The sequence below is a fragment of the Pleurodeles waltl genome, chromosome 8, assembly GCF_031143425.1.
Source record: "Pleurodeles waltl isolate 20211129_DDA chromosome 8, aPleWal1.hap1.20221129, whole genome shotgun sequence".
NCBI classification, from domain to species: domain Eukaryota; kingdom Metazoa; phylum Chordata; class Amphibia; order Caudata; family Salamandridae; genus Pleurodeles; species Pleurodeles waltl.
In genome coordinates, this window is record NC_090447.1 from 14,975,067 (window position 1) to 14,994,762 (window position 19,696).

At 41.9% G+C, this 19,696-nt stretch overlaps 1 protein-coding gene across 1 annotated transcript in view; it reads left to right on the forward strand.

The window, feature by feature from the left end:
• Positions 1 to 19,696, forward strand: part of LOC138249290 (extracellular calcium-sensing receptor-like) — a 118,189-nt gene that overhangs the window by 35,756 nt on the left and 62,737 nt on the right. Inside the window, exon 4 of the mRNA XM_069203246.1 lies at positions 13,954 to 14,796. Within this exon, the coding sequence (XP_069059347.1) occupies positions 13,954 to 14,796 (843 nt within the window). The remainder of the gene's footprint in view (positions 1 to 13,953; positions 14,797 to 19,696) is intronic.

Below are 19,696 nucleotides of genomic sequence, written 5' to 3' on the forward strand. Positions count from 1 at the left end.
GTGATAGAATGTTCTTTGGTCCAAGAAGGGCTTAGAGATGTTGTACTAAAGTTTCCTTTAGAATACATGCCAATACAGATTGATATGTTATGGTCGGAAGTTAGCACAATCCACGGATGGCAAATTGAGGACCAGATATTCAAAGTGTTGTGGCATTTGCAAACCCTCTGAATCAGTAAATAGGAGGGATTGGAAATGCTAAAACCCTTTTTTCTATGTACTAGGGGACATATTCATACTCTGTTTGCACCTGGTTTGCTTCATTTGTTTTACGCAAATCCTTCGCCAACCTAACTCCATATTTATACTTTGGCGCTAGACCCGTATAGTGCCAAAGTTATGTAGTTAGCTTAATTTTTTTACAGTGAAAACCTACCTTGCGTCAATGAGATGCAAGGTAGGTGTTCCCGGGCAAAAAATGACTCTAAGGCCCTGCGCCTTATTTATCACCCGTGCAAAAATGACGGACAGGAGGGAGGCAGGCCTAAACAATGGCGCTAAGCCTGGGTCAGGACACGCTTTAGGGGACCTGTGGGCTCATTTCCATTGTGGAACTCCATGAAAGGAGTCCACAGGTGCCCTCCCCAGGCCCCCGGGCACATTCCCACCCACACCAGGGGACAGCAGAGGATGGGGGACCCCATCCTTGGTAAGTAGAGGTAAGTAGAAGTAAGTATTAATTATTATTTTTTGAAGTGCCATAGGGGGGCCTAACTTGGGCCCCCCTACATGGCACTGTGCCCAATGGCCATGACCAGGGCACATAGTTCCCCTGGGCATGGCCATTGGGCAGGGGGGCATGACTCCTGTCTTTACTAAGACAGGAGTCATGTCCATGGGGGTTGTGTATCAAAAAATTACGCTAGTCAGGTTAGCTAATAGGACCTTACCGCCGGCTAGCATCATTCCTTTAATATGACTCCTGGCTGGTGTCCAGGAATGGTGCTATCTGGCGGTAAACATTTTGACGCAAACCTGTGCTAACATAGGTTTGGGTCAAAAAGTATAAATCAGGGCCTAAATGCTTTTGGAGAGTTTCTGAATCTCTAAGTGTGTTTAAAAATAGATACTGATTCAGTATTTGGAAGGGAAATGTTGTGAGTGAATCAATCCAGGCCCAAGAAATTAGTATTTTACCAACATCTAAAAGGAAGTGGTAACGATTCCCAAAATGGAAGGTTACTCCTGCAATTTGTGAATATAAAAAAAAGTTCAAATAGAAGCCATTCCTTTGTTGTGATCCAGAGGCTTTACATTCCTCCTTTGTTTCAGCTCAGGTGTAGTGTAAGGAGTTAACTAGCGGAGGTATATTTCATCCCCACCCCTCCCTTTTTTAGGAACTGGGTAAAGCGCTGTTAATTGCTCTAGTATGTGGGAAGGGTTTTGATCCTCCTGCTGGCCAGCAGTGTAATTACCTTGGCCTAGTAGGATAACAAAGGCCTTGAATCTGATTATGAGTTGAGCCAGAAAATTTGACAAATCTCAAACTGCTCCAAGGAACGTAGTTAAGACAAAAGTAATTGTAGTTCTTCACTCAGGATGAATATTTACCCTAACATTCATGCCTTGCTGGACCCAGCAGGCCTAAATTTAGTGGAATTGTAGTTTGGTGCAGATTTTGCCCATAATGTTTAATTAAGTTAATGACCACACACTTTTAGTCCGCACTACAAACTCACACCATGAATGCTCAATCACAATATAAGTTTAAATATACTTGGGGGTGACCCATTAGCGCTCAGAATCTCGGTCTATTACATATATAACTTCAGCACGATTCTTCCGGTAAGGTAACAAATAAGGTTTTTCACACATCATCTATAAGAATCCCCCTTAAGAGATTGTGTAGTGACCTACAACAATGCACCATTTATCCAAATACACTGGGGCATAATTAAGAGCCCCTAACTCCTCCTTGCTACACATTAATGTGATTTTTGTATGCTAATGTAGCCCAATGAGGCCAAAATCCCCACTATATCTACAAAGTGGCGCAATGCATGCATTGTGCCACTTTGTAAACCTTTGGGCTACATCATGCCTGCACCAGGCATAATTTATGCAAAGGGGATGTTCCCTGTTAGGGGAGCGAAAAAATGGTGCAAAGTAATCTAACAGATTTCTATGCATCATTTTTTTCAGCACTTTTAATGTCTGCTCAAAGCACGCGAAAAAGGAGTCACACCATTGATTACCATGGGCCTCAATGAGCTTTGCAGGATTACCGTCAACATTTTTGATGCTAATCTAGCAAAGCTCTGGATTAGCGTAAAAAATTCTGATGCTAGTCCCCTAACTACCACCATGGTGTGCCTTGTTTTATATACAGTGCACACATGGTGTCATTAGGGGGGTGCTGAGGGGTGCAACTTTTCTTAAATATGCCCCACTATATTTAAGAATTGTAAGACAACAACATTATATATGGGTGTCCTACAACTGTGAGATCAACACTGTGCTTGTGAAAGAGAGATCACAAAAAAAGAATGCACAATATATATTACACCAATAAAAACCTGTAAACTGTTTTGTTGAAAGCTAGTTAAAAGGAAGCAATTTGTCAACTCCTTTTTTGACCCATAACAGTCAATCTACTTTAAGCTCATAATTTATTTAATTGCCAATCTTTTGACGCATATGTTCTTTGGAACTGGGTGTTCCTAAGGACAACAAGGAAGGGATACATGCTAAGAAATAAAACAAATGGAATAGGCAGGTAAGTGACAGTGTGCCACGGATTGTCAGTCCATGGTACCTGATCCAGTGTACTGCTTATTTAAAAAAACACGTAATGGTGAGCAGCCTTACTAGTATAGGGACTTCGTTGTGGTAGATATACCTACAGGAAATTGTCAAATTATCATGTCAATTATGTCCAATCATTTATAAAAAAAAGAGGGGGGAACGCAGTGGTTGGTACTTACCATCCGCTGTACTGGTTTTCAGATCAATAGGCCTTGAAGATACATTCTGAAACACCTGAATTACTGCAGTGTCATCTCTAAACACCAGGAACTTCTTCAGAAGAGGGTCCAATGGCTCATATCCCTGCTATTAATGAAAACTGACGGGTACATGTCAAACACAGCATACTAAGCAGAGCGAAAAGTTACACATGCATTAAGAGTGCTACAGACACCTGCTTCTGCTTAGACGTAATTGGGCCATGAGCAGATTGGTGCAATGAATCGCCTTATTAGGAATGTCAGCACAATGACATTACGATGAAACTAGGGACTGTTAAAGAGTTTAGGCCAAAATCACACACTACAAGGAGTAGAATGCACCGATACCCAGACGAGAAAACCCATGCTAACATACCTAGGATACAACTACAACAAAGAATATAGCAGCAAAGGATGTAGCCACTGGAAATATACAAAATACTATTTTAAAGGTTGCTGCTGGAGGGTAATCATAATAAATGATGTGAAGTGAATAAAATCACTGATACAGAACTATCCGCCAATTACAGCTTTAATAGAGGTTAGACACATAGGGCCCAATTAGGAGTTGGGCAGTTCAACCAATATGGTGGTATTGAGGTGGCTGTCATTGTATAAAAATGTTTACTGCTGGGTAGCCCGGGGGAAACAGTGCTGCAGCATTAGCCTCAGCTCCCTTAGGAGGCTAATGCCGTCACACACATCACCCTTGGAATGCATACTGATGTGCAGCTTCTGCACTGCCGAAGACATAGGCAGTGCAGGGGCCCCCTTGTGGCCCCCAGCACTGCGTTTCTACCAGCCTTTTCATGGTGGCCCCTCTGCCATGAAAAGGCTGGCAGAAAGGGAAGTCATGATTCAGCTCCACAGCAGCTGACCACAACTGCGACCTCCACCAACCTGTCGGTCTCAAGACCGCCAAACTCGTAATTAGGCCCTTAGTGAAAGAAGTCAAAGAAACTTCCACAAGCTCCATTGCTTCAAGTGGAGCAGTACTCAAAGAATATGCCTATACAATTTCAATCCACTGCATAGCACAACTATCAACTGTGCCTAACTTTTAAAAAAAGCATATCTAGAAAGAGATGCGCCGACATAGTTGCAAACCCACCCCCTACCACCTTTGCTGAGATGATATCCCTGAGAATCTATGCCTCACATACATGAAACAGAATTTGATCCTATAAAACAATGAAAGTAACGATAAGTCGATTTTAATATTTTCAACAGAAGCCCTAATAACAATGCACCACATGATTAATGGATATCACTTTTAAACCCTGCCCACCTTTTTCCTACTAACTGTATACCATTCCTAGACAACTGCATGGCAATAACATACGATTAATTTGCCTTAATTCCAAACAAGCAATCAAACTCCTACTCCAAAACATTTAGGCAGTCATTATGAACATCCCACCAGCTGGCATGGCGGCCCACACCGCCACATAATGAAGCCTCCGTCAGGCAGCCTGGCGGTGGACAGCATCATTATCCGACAGGGCAGCAACAATGTTTCCACCCGCCGGCCCAGAGGAATGTATATTATATGGCCGGCAGGGTACCGGGGCCGCTGCCGGTCACTGAGAAGACCGCCAGCATGAACACAGCAGTTTTCACCGCCGTGTTCATAATGAGGGCCTTAATATAATGAAAAGGAAATGATCACACTATGCAACAAATAAAATTATCATTGTCTTTGAATTTGCTATGATGCTCACAATATCCTAGCTCTACCCAAAACACACAAAGACAAGGGTGCCGCTTCGATTATAACAGAGACATGAAAATACCACCTCAAAAATCGACTTTAAGCTCAGATACTCCATAAACAGCACTTTCCAATATGAACTAAAAAAAACGCATTATCATTTTAGCCCCCAAAAGAAGTTACAAATATTACAATCTGTTAAAGGAATCCTAATTTTAGAAGGAAGGCGAAGATAAACAATCTGCTCCTTTAGGTTATTTTGACAACATATGCTGGCACATTTATGGAAACGTGGCGTATCATACATGATGCACCACTTTTCTTGCACTCCATTGTGTCCCCCGAACGACCCCATGTGTGCCCCGTATTTAGAATGCAGCACATCTTTGCAGTCATGTCCACAATAGAATCATATTTATGGAGCTAATGTGGTGCTTTGCTGGATTAGCGCCATAAATGATGGTGCTTATGCAGCAAAGCACAGGAAGGCACATTGTTTTCAATGGGAGCATCATCTTAACGCCTTCATTAGGCAGGCATTAATAATGACGCTAAAAAGTGTGCAGTGAAATCTAGTAAATTTCACTGCACCATTTTTCGGCCCTCCCTGCATCTGAACGCCCCCCCCCCCCCTTTTTACACAATGCCTGGTGCAGGTTTAATGTGTTGCAAGGGTTTACAAAGTGGCACAATGCTTGCATTGCACCACGTTGTAAATATGGCGTGTGGGAAATGCCATCTTAACACTACATTTGCGTAAAAAAGATGACGCAAAAGTGGTGCACGTTGCTGCTAGGGTTATCATTAATATGCCCCATGGTTTGGTTTCCTCCTCATCTCTAGAAACAGACATCAAGCCAGGTGCCAGATTAACTGGAATTTGGTAACTAGAATGCTTATGAACCCTTAAGAAAGAATCTATGACAAACATTGGAGCAGGATGATGACAAAACTCATTTTAAAGCACATCACATTTTGCAGATTTGTGATGTGCTTTAAAATGAGTTCCAATTATATATCAATTAATTGAACTACTCTAAAGAAACACAGTTGCTAACCTTTATAATCCAACAATTCCTACCTGAAGCACTAAAACCAAAACTAAGCAAACACATCCAACACATGCATGAAATTCTTTATAAAAAAGGTAAACCTATACAGAGAATTATCACCCCTAGAGTATTTAGCTTGGATAGAATACACACTACTTTTAAAAAGTAAAGCACTCCCCAAATAATTTTTAGTTCAATAAATACCTTACATTAAATGAAATAAAAATACATACATTACATTTTTTTTATTTAAAACACATTTAAACATAACATTTCAAAGCAAACAGATACAGATGTAAAGCATCCCAACCCACAAAGCAAAATACTTACATTTCAGTTGCAGAAGTGCAGTATAAGAAAACCCCCAAAAATGCAAAAGTAACAAAACAAAAATAACAGCATCATCACTAACACAAGAAAGCAATTATTAAAATTGAAAAAACACAGAAAATATAAACAAATATGCACCCAATATAATAATAGACATATTAAAAATGAAATATTAAAACATATATTAAACCCTAAAAACACTTGTAAAACATTATAATTTACATACACTTACAACATAACCATAAACCAATCACCAATTATATTATAAACAGTATACTATATAACATTACCTAAAGCCAACGTACTATTACTTAAACTTCAAGCCATTTAGAAACTCCAAACTGTAACAATAAAGTTTAAAATAACAAGTTAATAGATAAAAGACTAACCACATCCAATGAAAACAATTAGAAAATGGGTATGATTTTTATCATATAAAAATGAATCATATCTAAATTGTTGTACAAAAAAAGTAAAATAGGTTTTATGATTATTTGCTGTGTATAAAAATGAATACAAACATCAAAAATATATGTTATTAAAAAAGTAACAATTGTAGAACAATGTGGAAAAAGATACAAATGTTCAACATATCACAAGTTTCATAAAACAAAATAAAAATATACAGTGTGTAAATGTGTTTACAAATATTATTTAAAAATATTCAATTGAAAATGTATTTCACTTAAAGAATCGTATACATCTTCACATATTAAACCATATCTAACTGCATATTAAAAATACAGAAATGTTTACAAGCCAAACGTACTATAAATAAACATTTAAACAATATCAAAATGCTTTTCAGGGGACTGTTAATCATATAAAAATATTATACAGTATTATAGGGCCTCATTACATGTTTGTGGTCTACGGCCCACCAAACTAACGGTGGAGAATGGATCCCCATACTCCTAGAGGTCCAACTGCCAAATTATGATCCTGGAGGTTGGACCGCTGCCACCGCCAGGATGACAGATCCCGACGGGTTTGCGATGGTCTAAGTTGTGATAAGACACGGCGGTACCCATGGCAGTACCGCCGTGCTGATCACAACTTCACTTTGCACGACCATGTAAAGGCTAGTGGAAAGCCAGTGCCATGCAGACAGTGAGCATTGTGATGGTGCTAGTTGCATCTGAGCTGACCAGTGAAAACATCATCATACAAAGTTTCCTCTGGTCAGCCTGGTTTAAACCTCATATTACGACACAGGTGAGACTACCCCCCGTCTTGATGGTCTCAGCTGCAATGCTGCAACCAAAGTTGGGAAAATGCTAGGCAATGATGGGATTAGATTTACCATTCCTACTCCAACCTAAGCTGTGTTTGGGAAAGGTTTGAACATTGAGCTGTTTAGATTAAATATAAATTACGCTGGAGAAAGTATATGGCAGTGAGGGGTTTAGATTTACTACTAACACTCCAATCTTACCTAAGTTAGGTTAGGTGTTGGACATTGAGGGGTTTAGATTAACTGTTTCCACTCCAACCTTGGCTTTGTTGGGGAAAGTGTTATAGATATAGATATAGAAAGACGTTGTCCACGTATAGGGCTATAGGGTCCTCATGACCTTCACCCCCACCTCCAGCTGCGTAGCTGGGCATCACTGAGAATAAGGCATGCCAATAGCTCAATCGCTAGCGCGAAGAGCAGTGGGGACAGAGGGCAATTCTGTCTGGTCCCTGAATTGCTTTTGCCTGAACTAAGATGAAATGATGCCAAAAAATGTAGCACTCTTATACTGAGTAATGAATTTATTAAGGTACTTCCCAGATATCAAATAAAAGCAGACAAATATATATGAAAATAAGCATTTAACTCAAATGACATAAAATGTGTAGATACAAGAATAATCAAAGCAGTTAAACAATCACAGACAGAAATGTGCAATGCATCAACAATGAAAAAAAACATATATATATATACCTATGCCACTGCTAAACACCTAATGACTCATGATGGAGCTAAATGGACAGACATGAGATTTTTTGGAATTGCAAGTGTGGACAGTAATGAAAGAGTGGGTAACAGAGAGTTACAACTCAAGTCGGTTGGAGTCACGTTTTATAATACAGTTTAAAACAAAAAGTCCAAGGGGCCTCAATGGGGATGAAGAATTACATTATCATCTATAAAGTGATAAGTAATGATGTCTGTCGTAATATTATTAAGTGAATGTTTATTATATTTACAGTGCTGTACTAATGAAAAATCTATAGAATAATAAGGGAGATCCATGTTACAACATGATAACTTATAGAAAGGGAACTGTAAATATACACGTTCATTGATTTGGAAGTAGGAGTATAGAAATGAGAGTAACAATTTTATGGCATAAGAAAAAGATTCCCTATGTGACTGATTTAGAAACAAACGTGATCAACATTTCCTACACACAATGTAAATTAATTTTGCATGATTTGGTAGTTCTCTTGTGGATGGGTATCTTGTTTAAGTGTTTTTTAAAGTTTGCAACTTTATTAATCTACTTTATTTTTGATGAGACTACATGTTCCATAATGCACTAGTAGGGATAATAGGAGATACACTATAATTAAGGGACACTGAAATGAGACTAAGGGGGTCATTCCGACCCTGGCGGTCCTAGACCACCAGGGCCGCGGGCAACGGAAGCACCGCCAACAGGCTGGCGGTGCTTCATTGCCCATTCTGACCGCGGCGGTAAAGCCGCGGTCAGAAAAGGGGATCCGGCGGTTTCCTGCCGGATTTCCCCTGGCTGGGCTGAACCTCCATGGCGGCGCTGCAAGCAGCGCCGCCATGGGGATTCCGACCCCCTTCCCGCCAGCTTGTTTCTGGTGGTTTTTACCGCCAGGAACAGGATGGCGGGAACGGGTGTCGTGGGGCCCCCTAACAGGGCCCCAGCATGATTTTCACTGTCTGCATAGCAGACAGTGCAAATCGCGACGGGTGCAACTGCACCCGTCGCACCCCTGCAACACAGCCGGCTCCATTCGGACCCGGCTTCTGTGTTGCAGGGCCTTTCCCGCTGGTCCGGCGGGCGCTCCCTTGGTGGGCGCCTGCCGCCCAGCGGGAAAGTCAGAATGGCCTCCGCGGTCTTCTGACCGCGGAGCGGCCATTTGGCGGTTCCCGCCAGGCGGGCGGCTTCCGCCCGGGTCAGAATGACCCCCTAAGTTACTGTGATCAAGACCAGTTTGGTCGAAACGCAGCAAATGTGATGGATGGTGACTTTTTTTGACTGCAATAAAGGAAAAAGAGAAAAAAGAATTTTTCTCCTGGAGTACAGTATTGCAGTTTTTATTAACTGTTTTGAATATATATATATATATATATATATATATATATATATATATATATATATATATATATATATATATATATCATATCCAAGAACAAAATGACACAAACAGAAAGGAAGGATCACAAGAAACAATAGCCAGCCAAGTCACAAGAAAATGTAATATCCAAGAAAGAAGTAACTCAAACAGATGGCTGTTGTTTTGCTTGAGATCCGTCATCTTCTAATATATAAATGTAGTGTAGTAGTCTGCTGGAAACCCATCAGGTCTTGGAGTTTTCCCAGAGGCTACTGTAGACACGAATGTGTTTACCTCTTTGGCCATGAATGGTTCTTCTAGAATGCAGGGTTTGGCTCAATATATCTCATGAAGGAATCAGGAGGTGAGTCCATGTCTTTTTTGGGAGCCACTGTTTAAAAGAGATTATAGTAGTGGGCATTTGCTTATGTTATCTCAGGGAGGGTAGGTAAGGTGTTTCCACGTTCATCAATAATTTCAGGCACAATTCTGGTCACCTGATGGCGAGAAGCTAGCCAGCACAGTAATTCCCATTTTTGTCCACCCCCCCCACCAGTAGACTCTGGCTGTCGTGGTAGACCATAGCTGTCTGGTGTCCTCCAGAGACTGGAGGCAATTTTTGCATGTAAGAGGCCCAGTTTACGAGATATGACATTGGAGCATTTCACCTCCGCTCCCAGGACCCGGAAGGGGTGTGGTAGGGAAGGAGAGTGACCTTGGGCTTGAGATAATTGGGAGGGGTATTTGGAGCAACTGCTGTGGTGCCTTTTCCGTGAGCGAGTTTGAAACCTCCATAGTTTAGGCATCGTCGCATTTCAGCCAGGTCCCATGGCTGCTGCCTCTCGCGAGGGGGTCACTGGCTGAGCATGGAGTGAGTGTTCATCTGTATGCCGCTACCCAGCAGATTCTGGGGTATCAAAGAAATATGCATAAAACCATGTATTTTGCAGAGTCTGGCAGGAAAGAAAAAGTCTCATCGCTCTAAGTTTTTGCTTGACCTCCAGATATGAGAAACATTGTTGCTGGACGTCTCAGGTGTAATCAAGGGAGATGAGGACCTTGGCACCTCCACAGCGGAGGTCTACTTGCCAACAAGCCTCCCTAAGTATTGCATCTCTGTCTCTAAAGTTAAGGATGAGAGCAATCATTGGGCTAGGAGACACACTTGGGAGAGGTTTGGAGGTTAGAGCCGTGTGGGCCCTTTCTATTGAGAACCACAAAGACAACTGGTCCGAGAGAATCCATGATTTGATCCAGGCTTTAAGGAAGTCAGCAGCTTGTTGAGGTTCTGGGGGTTACCTCCTCCCCCAGGCTGCTCTGTCAGTGGCCGTGGTGCATTGGTCTATTCATTTTTGAGAGGTCTGTGGGCGGTGGGTTTGCCCTTACCATTGGCATCTGGTCAGGGCCATTGCACAACACTTTTTATGCTGGAGACACAACCTGCTTGCCACATTCCTGTGGTAGCACGAACTGTTGGCCTATAGGCCCCAAGAAGCATCTCCTGGGGTTCAAGACCAGGATGGGCTGACGCCTTATGCTGTGTAGATCAATCTTGATGGGGCACCAGTAAAATACCACCAGGAAAATTATGTGCCTGAGGAAGGAAATTGGTGCAAGAGAAGATGAGGGCCAACAGTGGTCTGCTGAATTGGGCCACACAATGTGGATAATGGCAGGTGGAGGTCCCCCAGTACAAGAAGATGGTCCCAGGTGTTGCACCCCTCGTAGGCACCAATCCTCTATGTAGCATCAGGAGTGTGCAGATGACTGATGATGTCTCCGAGGCCTGGCAGAGACACAGAGAGGTTAGATCCTCAAGACTGGAAGGCAAGTCACAGTGCAGCCCAGTTACCTGTACAGCTCCTCACTGGGTGCCAGTTGTCTAGATATTACCACAGAGACAAACACTCGCCAATGGCTACGCAGCTTGGTCTGCATGCCAGGGGCCATGTCTTCCGGGTTGGAGGCATGGGTCAGGCCTTCCCCCAGCACAGGCTGGATGCCCATGTGCAGGCCACGGGAAAGAGCTTGGGGCCACAGCAGCACCCAGGGACACCTCCTCCCTCACCATGCCCCAATACCCTAGGGAAACTTCACTCACCGGGTTATGAGTCCAAGAGGCAATCCTAACAGCAGTGCAGGCTGGTCACCTGTTGTACCATTCACCAGCAGTTGGTAGGGGCTCTCAGGGGATCTTATGTGTGCTCAGTCCATCACACAGGGGCAGAGGGGCCACAGCAGTGACAACAAGAGGCCCCACCTCAGGAGTCCAAGTGGGGGCATGGGACCAAAGCAGGGAACGTTCTGTGGTTGCTGTGAGCCGCCCAGAGCCACAGTGATACTTAAAAGGTGGGGGGGTGTTGGGCCTCCAGAACGCCTTCACCACCTCCTTGTCAGCCTGGCAGGTCTTAGGGCCGCTAGCCGGAACAGACAGGTTCCAAGGAGGTAGCAGGATGGCAAGAGGGAGGCAATGGCAGGCATCACCGGGTGGGAGGCAGCTGGTGGCTGCCTCACCTCGATAAAGTTCCTCAGGGTTGGATCCCTAAAGCCAATGAAAATGTGGCCTCCTCCAGACGCCATGAGCTGCCACGTTTGGAGCAGTGGTGTCACGGATAGTGGGGTGTAGATGGGGCAGCTCCGTCACTCCTCTGTTAAATCTGGCGGCCATGGAGGTTTTGGCAGCAGACATAGGATAGCTGTGTTGTTGGCCGATGGTAGTGGATTTTGAGTGGATGACAGAGGGGTCCAGAGCACTCTTAGAATGTGACCGCCATCTTGATGCTCTACATGTTAGTTTTTCATCATCATATATGTAATTTTAAAAAATCTTTCAATTAATAACATTTTAAATTACTCACTACCTTAATCTCCTATCTCCCCTAACAACTTGTTCAAAATTTCTTAATAAACTGATATTTTTAAAAATCCACAATCAAATGCTCATTTAATATCCCTGCATTTAGATATTTACTTTAAAATTTTAATATTTTAAATTCCTCCTACCTTAAACATCAATTACTACAAATGATCCAAAGTCAAAGTGTTAAAACATTTTTTAAAAATTCAAAAATAATATTTCTCAAGTAAAAAACCAATGTACACATTTTAAATAAATAAACAATACACTTACAAACAAAAAAATAGAAAAAAACAATATGAACAACTATGATATTCCAAACTACTTTATACTAGACTGCCACATTACTATGCTATGCCAATAAATGATAACCTTAACAATTACATAACTTTGATATTATGATATTGTTGATATTCTGTCCATGATATTAAGTACTGTTGATACTGTTACTACAACATTTAGGACTCACACCTTACTGAAGTCTGTGGTCTTTGCTGCAGCACTAGGGCACTCTCTCCCTTTACTAGCAGCTCAAATGTGTTCATCTCAGTTTCTGGGGTAGCAAAATATATGTGTGAGTTGAGAGGAAACAGGTGTGTCAGTGTAATCGTCTTTGCTTCCTGCATCTATTATACAGTTGACCAAATTCCAGCTGTGCCTAGTATTCCTGGCTTGGAAATAAACGAATAGAACATAGTGGAGAGACAAGGGGCCAGATGTATGTCCGTTTCTATTTGTGAGTCTCTAATTACGACTCGCAAACAGAAATGTACAAATGGGTCTCAGACACATTTAGCAATTCCCAATGGGGTCTCAGATGATCCACCCCATTATTATTGATGTCCACTGATGACCACTGCCTGCTCTTAAACGATGTTTTCACTGCCATTCACAAAGTGCGAGGGGTCCCCTGGAACCCTTTCTTGTTTGCCGAATGGGTTACTACCAACTTGAAGTTGGTGGTACCTGAGAATGTTTTGCAACCGCATTCACAGTCTCAAAACATTCATACATGGCCCTGCTGCTCGCTTTTAGAAAGGGACAACCTTGGCATGCCTCTTCCTAATAGTGACTCGCAATCCCTACTTTGCGAGTCGGTAATAAGTTACTGATTTGCAAAATATGGATTGTAGATGGCCAGAAGCCTTTTACCAGTCACAAATGGTCCAATGGGCCGTTTGCAATTGGCAAAACCGCTTCATAGAACTGGCCCAAGATTGGGAAGTTCAGACCCTCCTAGACAAAAGATAGGATCATTCATTGCTTTTTCTTGCACATTTCCTTAAAATATAACATGCAGCAAGCCTCATATACTTAGATTGTAATATTCAAGTGACTGACTGCTCTTTTTAGTTCCAAAAATCTTTTATTTGTCACTTTTAAATGTTCTCCTGTAACAGCTTGTTATTTAAAAATATTTTTCCAGTATATTACTCTTAATATAAGAAAATGTTTGTTCAAGGGGAACTTTTTCCAGTAATAACCAACTGACCAATGTTCGTAAACATTGTTCACCAATTTCACTAAAATCTTTACATTTTTACACATGTAGCATGATGTGGACAGGATTGTTATTGATGAAGTGTCTCACCGATTTATTTATAATCTTATGAAAGGGACTGGTAGCTTCAAGGTGGGTGTTGGATAACATTTTGCTGTGCCTACTAAGAAATATTAAAATGATAATTCATGTAATATAAATGTTCTAATGATATATAATGTCACTTGCTTTTAATACTTAAATATGTTTTTTGACAGATCAGCCACTCATCTGTTATCTCCACCCTTAGTGATAAACTCCAGTTCCCATCATTTCTACGTACTGTGCCTGGGAACACGCTACAGAACGTTGCCCTTGCACAGTTGATGAGGCACTTTGGTTGGACATGGGTGGGAATGGTTGTCTCCGATGATGAGGTTGGCTTACAGGGAGGCCATAACTTAAGAAATGCGATAGAGGACAATTGTGCATGTGTGGCTTTCATGGAGCGGATCCACCTTCGGTACTCCAGGGAGAAGATCCTCCAAGTTGTGAAAATGATCCAGGGCCAGTCTGTGAAGGTGATCATTGTTCACAGCCCTGAGGTGCACAGCAAGGTGTTTTTGGAAACTCTTTATGCAGAGAATGTGACTGACAGAGTGTGGGTGTTCTCTGCCTCCTTTGCTATAACACCTGGACTTTATACAAAGGATACCTGGAAAATATTCAATGGGACAATAGGGCTTGCTCCCTACAGTGAGAGTCTGCCAGGGTTTGAAGCCTATCTTCTGCACCTGCACCCTTCACAAGGTCAGGGGGACAACCTTAGTAATATATTCTGGGAGCAGGTATTTGGCTGCAGATGGTCTGAGGGCAATGGAACTGCCAGGGAGGCCACAGTGAAGCAAAGAACATCAGACAGTCTCTGTTCAGGAGAAGAGACACTGAATAAACTGGATTTATCAACCTTTGAACTGAGTGACCTGAGCTACACCTACCACAGTTATCTAGCGCTTTACGCCTTTGCCCATGCAATCCATTCACTGATATCATGCCAGCCAGGACAAGGTCCTTTTAGAAATGGGACATGTGCTGGCATCACTCACATGCACCCGTGGCAGGTAACAACAAGCAAAGTGCAATAAGACATACTCTCACAGCTGCTGAAAAGCATGGCAATGAAGGATTCAGAAGTCTGACTTTCTCTGTGACTAAATCCATGCTCTGTTGGTTGTGTGCAAGTCTTACACAACAACTTATCATACAGCAGCCTTCCTGGCTTTCACAGAACTGTGAGCTGCTGCTGCTTTAGGCTGATTGAGTGTCAGCAAGCATCTGTGTGCATGTGTGAATGTACGTGTGTCTGGATTTGTGTTAGTAAGTGAAACAAAGTGAAGTTTACTTTGCTGCCTCCTACACTGCACTTGTTCCATCCTCTATCTAGCCACTCACTCATTGACTTTTTCACTCCCTCAGCCTCCCGATCACCTTTTGGTTTAATCAGCTGCTCACCTATCTTATCCTGGATACAATCATTCATTCACTCATTCCCCATCTCAGAATTCCACATATTAATATAGACCCGTACTAATTCAAACACTCATTTACTCAACAATACATTCACTCATACTTTGAGCCATTGACATAACCACCCCTTACCTAATTGACTACTGGCACACATGTATCTACTGAATGACTCACATATCCATCGACTTACTCATCAAATCACTGAGCTAGCCTCTAAGTCACACCACTATCCTCTCACTTAATCACTCATCCACTCACTAACTAATTCTGTCATCCAGTATCCCACCTACTCAGTCACATACCCATTCACAAAGTCAATCATCTAACCATCTAATCACTCAATGATCTAATCCCTTCTATTTAACCCACCTAATACACTCATTCAAACAATACTGTAACCACTTCATTAGCTATTGACTCACGCATATCCACTCATGTGCTCAGTTCAACAGGGACACTTTGCGTCACTCACTCATCCTCTCACTCATCAGGTGCACATTGGCTGCCTCACCCATCCTCTGACACATCAATTAATGCACCCAGTAAACAATTGTCTCAATCACCAATCCTTCCATTCATGTTAGTTTTGCTCACACATCCGCTTAGTCCTCTGTCCAACAACTCACTCATTCCCTAACTAACCATGCACTAATTTCTCTATCCATTACACCACTGATGGCATTGGTCATCCCTTCACTTATATGATCATTCACCCATATAATCTCTTAATCACTCATTCATCCATCCATCTATCCACATAGTCACCCAACGACCCTTTCACTCATTCATCCATTCACTCACTAAGTTGCCCATTGGCTTACTCATTGACCCATGCTTTCGCATTTGCACTCACTCATCTAATTGTTTGATATAAGTATGCTAAGAACCCACCAACGCACTCTTCCATCCTCGTTTTTATCCAGTAATCCATCAATCTGATTGCCTAACCACTCCTCTTGTACCAACCCACCAATCTATTCACCTGTTTACACCAGACGTATTCACCCCTTCTCCCATTTATCTATCCGCCCACTCACCTATCTACTTGTTCACCCAATTAAATCCCCTGGTCACCCATCCAACTACCCCAAATCAACTACTAAATAACCAAACCACTTGCACATTCAGCCAACTAACTAATTATATAATTACCCATAGTTCAAATAAATGACGGGTCCAGCTAGTCATCCATTCGTTCACCCATATGAATAGGAAATAACCTTAGAAAGAGCAGTATGTGCTGGCATCCTTAGAGGTGGTATTTACACCCCTCATGCCTCTGGTCACCTGGGATGGAGACCACTGTAGGTGGAAGAAGGGCCACAGAACATTTTTCACTTGCGTTGAGTGGCAGTTTCACCCAGGGTATTTTCTAGTGTTAGAAAATTCTCTAGGACAAAGAGAAATTCTCCTACTTGCATGGGCCATGTCTTACTCATACCAGGTTATTCTGCACTTTCAATGCTTGTGTTTGAATCCGGCTGCAAGGCTTTCATTATGCCTTAGTAATACAAATCGGACTGCTTACAAGGAGCTTTTCTCACAAGAGTGAAGAAAAGACAGTAACTATGTGTCCGGTTACATCATCCCAATCAAGAAAATTAATACAGGAGAAACAACAAAACGATTGCTGATCAAGGTGTGGAGATTTTCATATAGGTCTTCCCTTTTAAAGGCCTGAAAAGGAACCCATTAGATCGTTATTGTGATTTTTTATTGCTAAGTGTCCTACATTCAGTATGGTTGTCACCGTTCTTTAAATTTTCCATGTTCTTTGTTGAGAGTTGTACACTGAAATCCAAATGAACATGCTCTTTGTAGTTGAGTCTTAAGAGACAGAGATCCATATTTGCAAAGGTAAGTTTACACGTCTAGATCTCCTCTATGTAGATCTACTACTATTCTTAAGCATAAATCTCTTCATGGATGAAATTCATTGTGTCTATGGGTGACTTTACACCTAGATGTAAACATATTATTTTCCACCCGTCAAATCAGGGGTGGAGACTCCAACAACTGAAGTTACTTCTGGCAATACAGTTACTATTAGTACATTTCATCATGCTTTGGGAGAGCTCTACCAATGGGGAGGCCATCTACCTATAGAATAAAAAAAAAAAAAAAAAAAAAAAGATTTTATTTCATTTAAAACATATAAAAAAACTTTTCTCCTACTCACTTAGGGCTACCACAATATTGAGGGGCAACACACTTGGACTAAAACTGAAGATAATAGCAAAGTTTAACCTAATTAAATAATGTTATTGGTATTTAATTTCTCTTAAGGTAAATTAAATTAAATGTTAATTTGCCTCCTCCATCTCTTACAGTCTCATTTGCATTGAATGTATCACAATCTTGGGTGTATGTTATGTATTACGTTTTTCATAATTCACATTTACTTTTTCAAAAACGTTATTTACAATTTTCTATTAAAATTTTATTTTCCACATTGGAATAATATTGACAAATTTAAAATTTATTTATTTTCTTCTGTAGGATTTTTCTTTGTATTTCCCCATGTGGGAGTGTTACTGCATGCCTCCATTGATTTTTATCGGAGTGTGATGCAGTGTGTAGCCATGTTGCTGCTTGGCGTACTCTCCAAGAATGGGCTGGACTACATTTAATACTGTTTTGTGAGTAGTTTTACTATAGTACATTTAAATGTGTGTTGTAATGTATATTTTGTTAAATGCAATTGTCTGACTACTATACAGCTCTGCATTTTGCAATAGAAGGCCCCTCCATAAACTTCTCTCCATCGATTTAGAGGTAATTATTACTCATTTCCCCACCATTTTTCCTATCACTGCCACATTTACTACTAAATCCTCTGTGTATATGGAGCTCACCTTCTCTGGGGTAGAAATCACAGTACAGAAAACATAGGAGAGGCACAGGTGGTCTCCAGATGGAGGTTTGTGAATTGCTTTTTGGAGTATTTACAATTCACTGAAAAACAAAGGTTAAAATGATGTTATAGTTAGGTCTGATAATAAGATCTTAGCTTATGTTGAACAAACTTCAGAAATTAACTGAAAAAACAAAGCTCTGGGGTGGGTACACAGCCTCTACTGAAGAGGATAGGGGCATTGTCATCTTGGTTTAGGAAGAGAGTGGCACTGTGAGATTGTTTGGTGTGGGACATCCAGGAAGTGCTTCAAAATTGAGTAGTGTTACCGCAGGGAACTTTTACCCCACTGGTTACGTAGTGCAAGGAGTCATCCCTTACCTAGAAATTAGAGCCAGGCATGAAGGTGACATACCCAGTACCCTCTGCAGAGTCTGTTTTCTGAGACCTGAGAACATTCCTGAAGGCCTGCACAAATCTCCCTCTTGTACCCAGGACAAAGAAGTGAACTGCATGGGTCATGAGGCTGACCTCCTGTTTAAGCTACAGGAACACAACCACCATCTAGAGAACTTTCCTGAAACTGACTAGCTGACTAGTTCCAACTGGACCTGTCCTGGACTCTGCAACTGGCTTCTGCTGGAGTGCGTCTTTACCGCCAAGTGTTGTTCATGAGGCCCTGAATCCCTGGGCTGTGTCAATGAGTATTTCTCCTAACATACTGAGAAAACTGGGACTTAGAAACCTTTTGTCTCTAATAGACCTCTAGAGGAACAGGACCTGCCAAGCAGATTCACCAGGGATGTGTCGCCGCTGTGCTAGTGATGCAGGTTTCTCCATCTTGGAGATTTTCTGAAGTGGGACCTTGCAAAGAAGGTACCCAGGTTGCTGGAGCCCTATTCAGCTACAGTATGCATCATAGCCCTGCTGGAAGAATATGAGTTCCAAAAGAGTGACTAAGTACCAATTGATCAGTTGGTCAGGAGCCATCCTTGGGCACAAAATTCAAACTTTTCCTGCTCTGAAGTTTCCGGCCAAAAGTCAGCTGCTTCACCAGGGCCTTCTCTGATAGATATCCAACCTTGTGAAGCCATCCTAAACCACAATCTGCTGCCTTGTCCCACTAAAGATTTTGGACTTCCATTTCAGAATCCAAAGGCAAAACGTACGACCGAGTCAAATCTGGTTCTGTATCTGACCTCTGCTCTATTGCAGTCAGCCTCAAATCACAGTTACTTCCAGGTCTACCTCTGTGCCAAATTCAAATAATTATCTGAACTCCAACACAAGAGCATCATTCACTGTCATAGAATATATTGCTTCTTGTCCCTCTGAGATGCCTACCAAGTGCTAAACTTGAGTAAAGGAGGCCCACGAGGAAATGAGGCTTGGGAAGAGATACAGCGGCTAGCTCTTCACTGTAGCACTATACAATGGTTGAATAGCTAAGGAAACAGAAAACACGTTGATTCCATCGGATATCGTGCTGGATGTGATTTTTCCACAGAAAGGCTCTCCACTAACTTTAGTGCCATCCACATTTTCATGGTTGTCCACACTTAGTTACAATATATAGGGCCTCATTTACAAGGCCCATGGCGCAGGGGGCGGAGCAAGTGCCTTGCTGCACCACCCTTCGC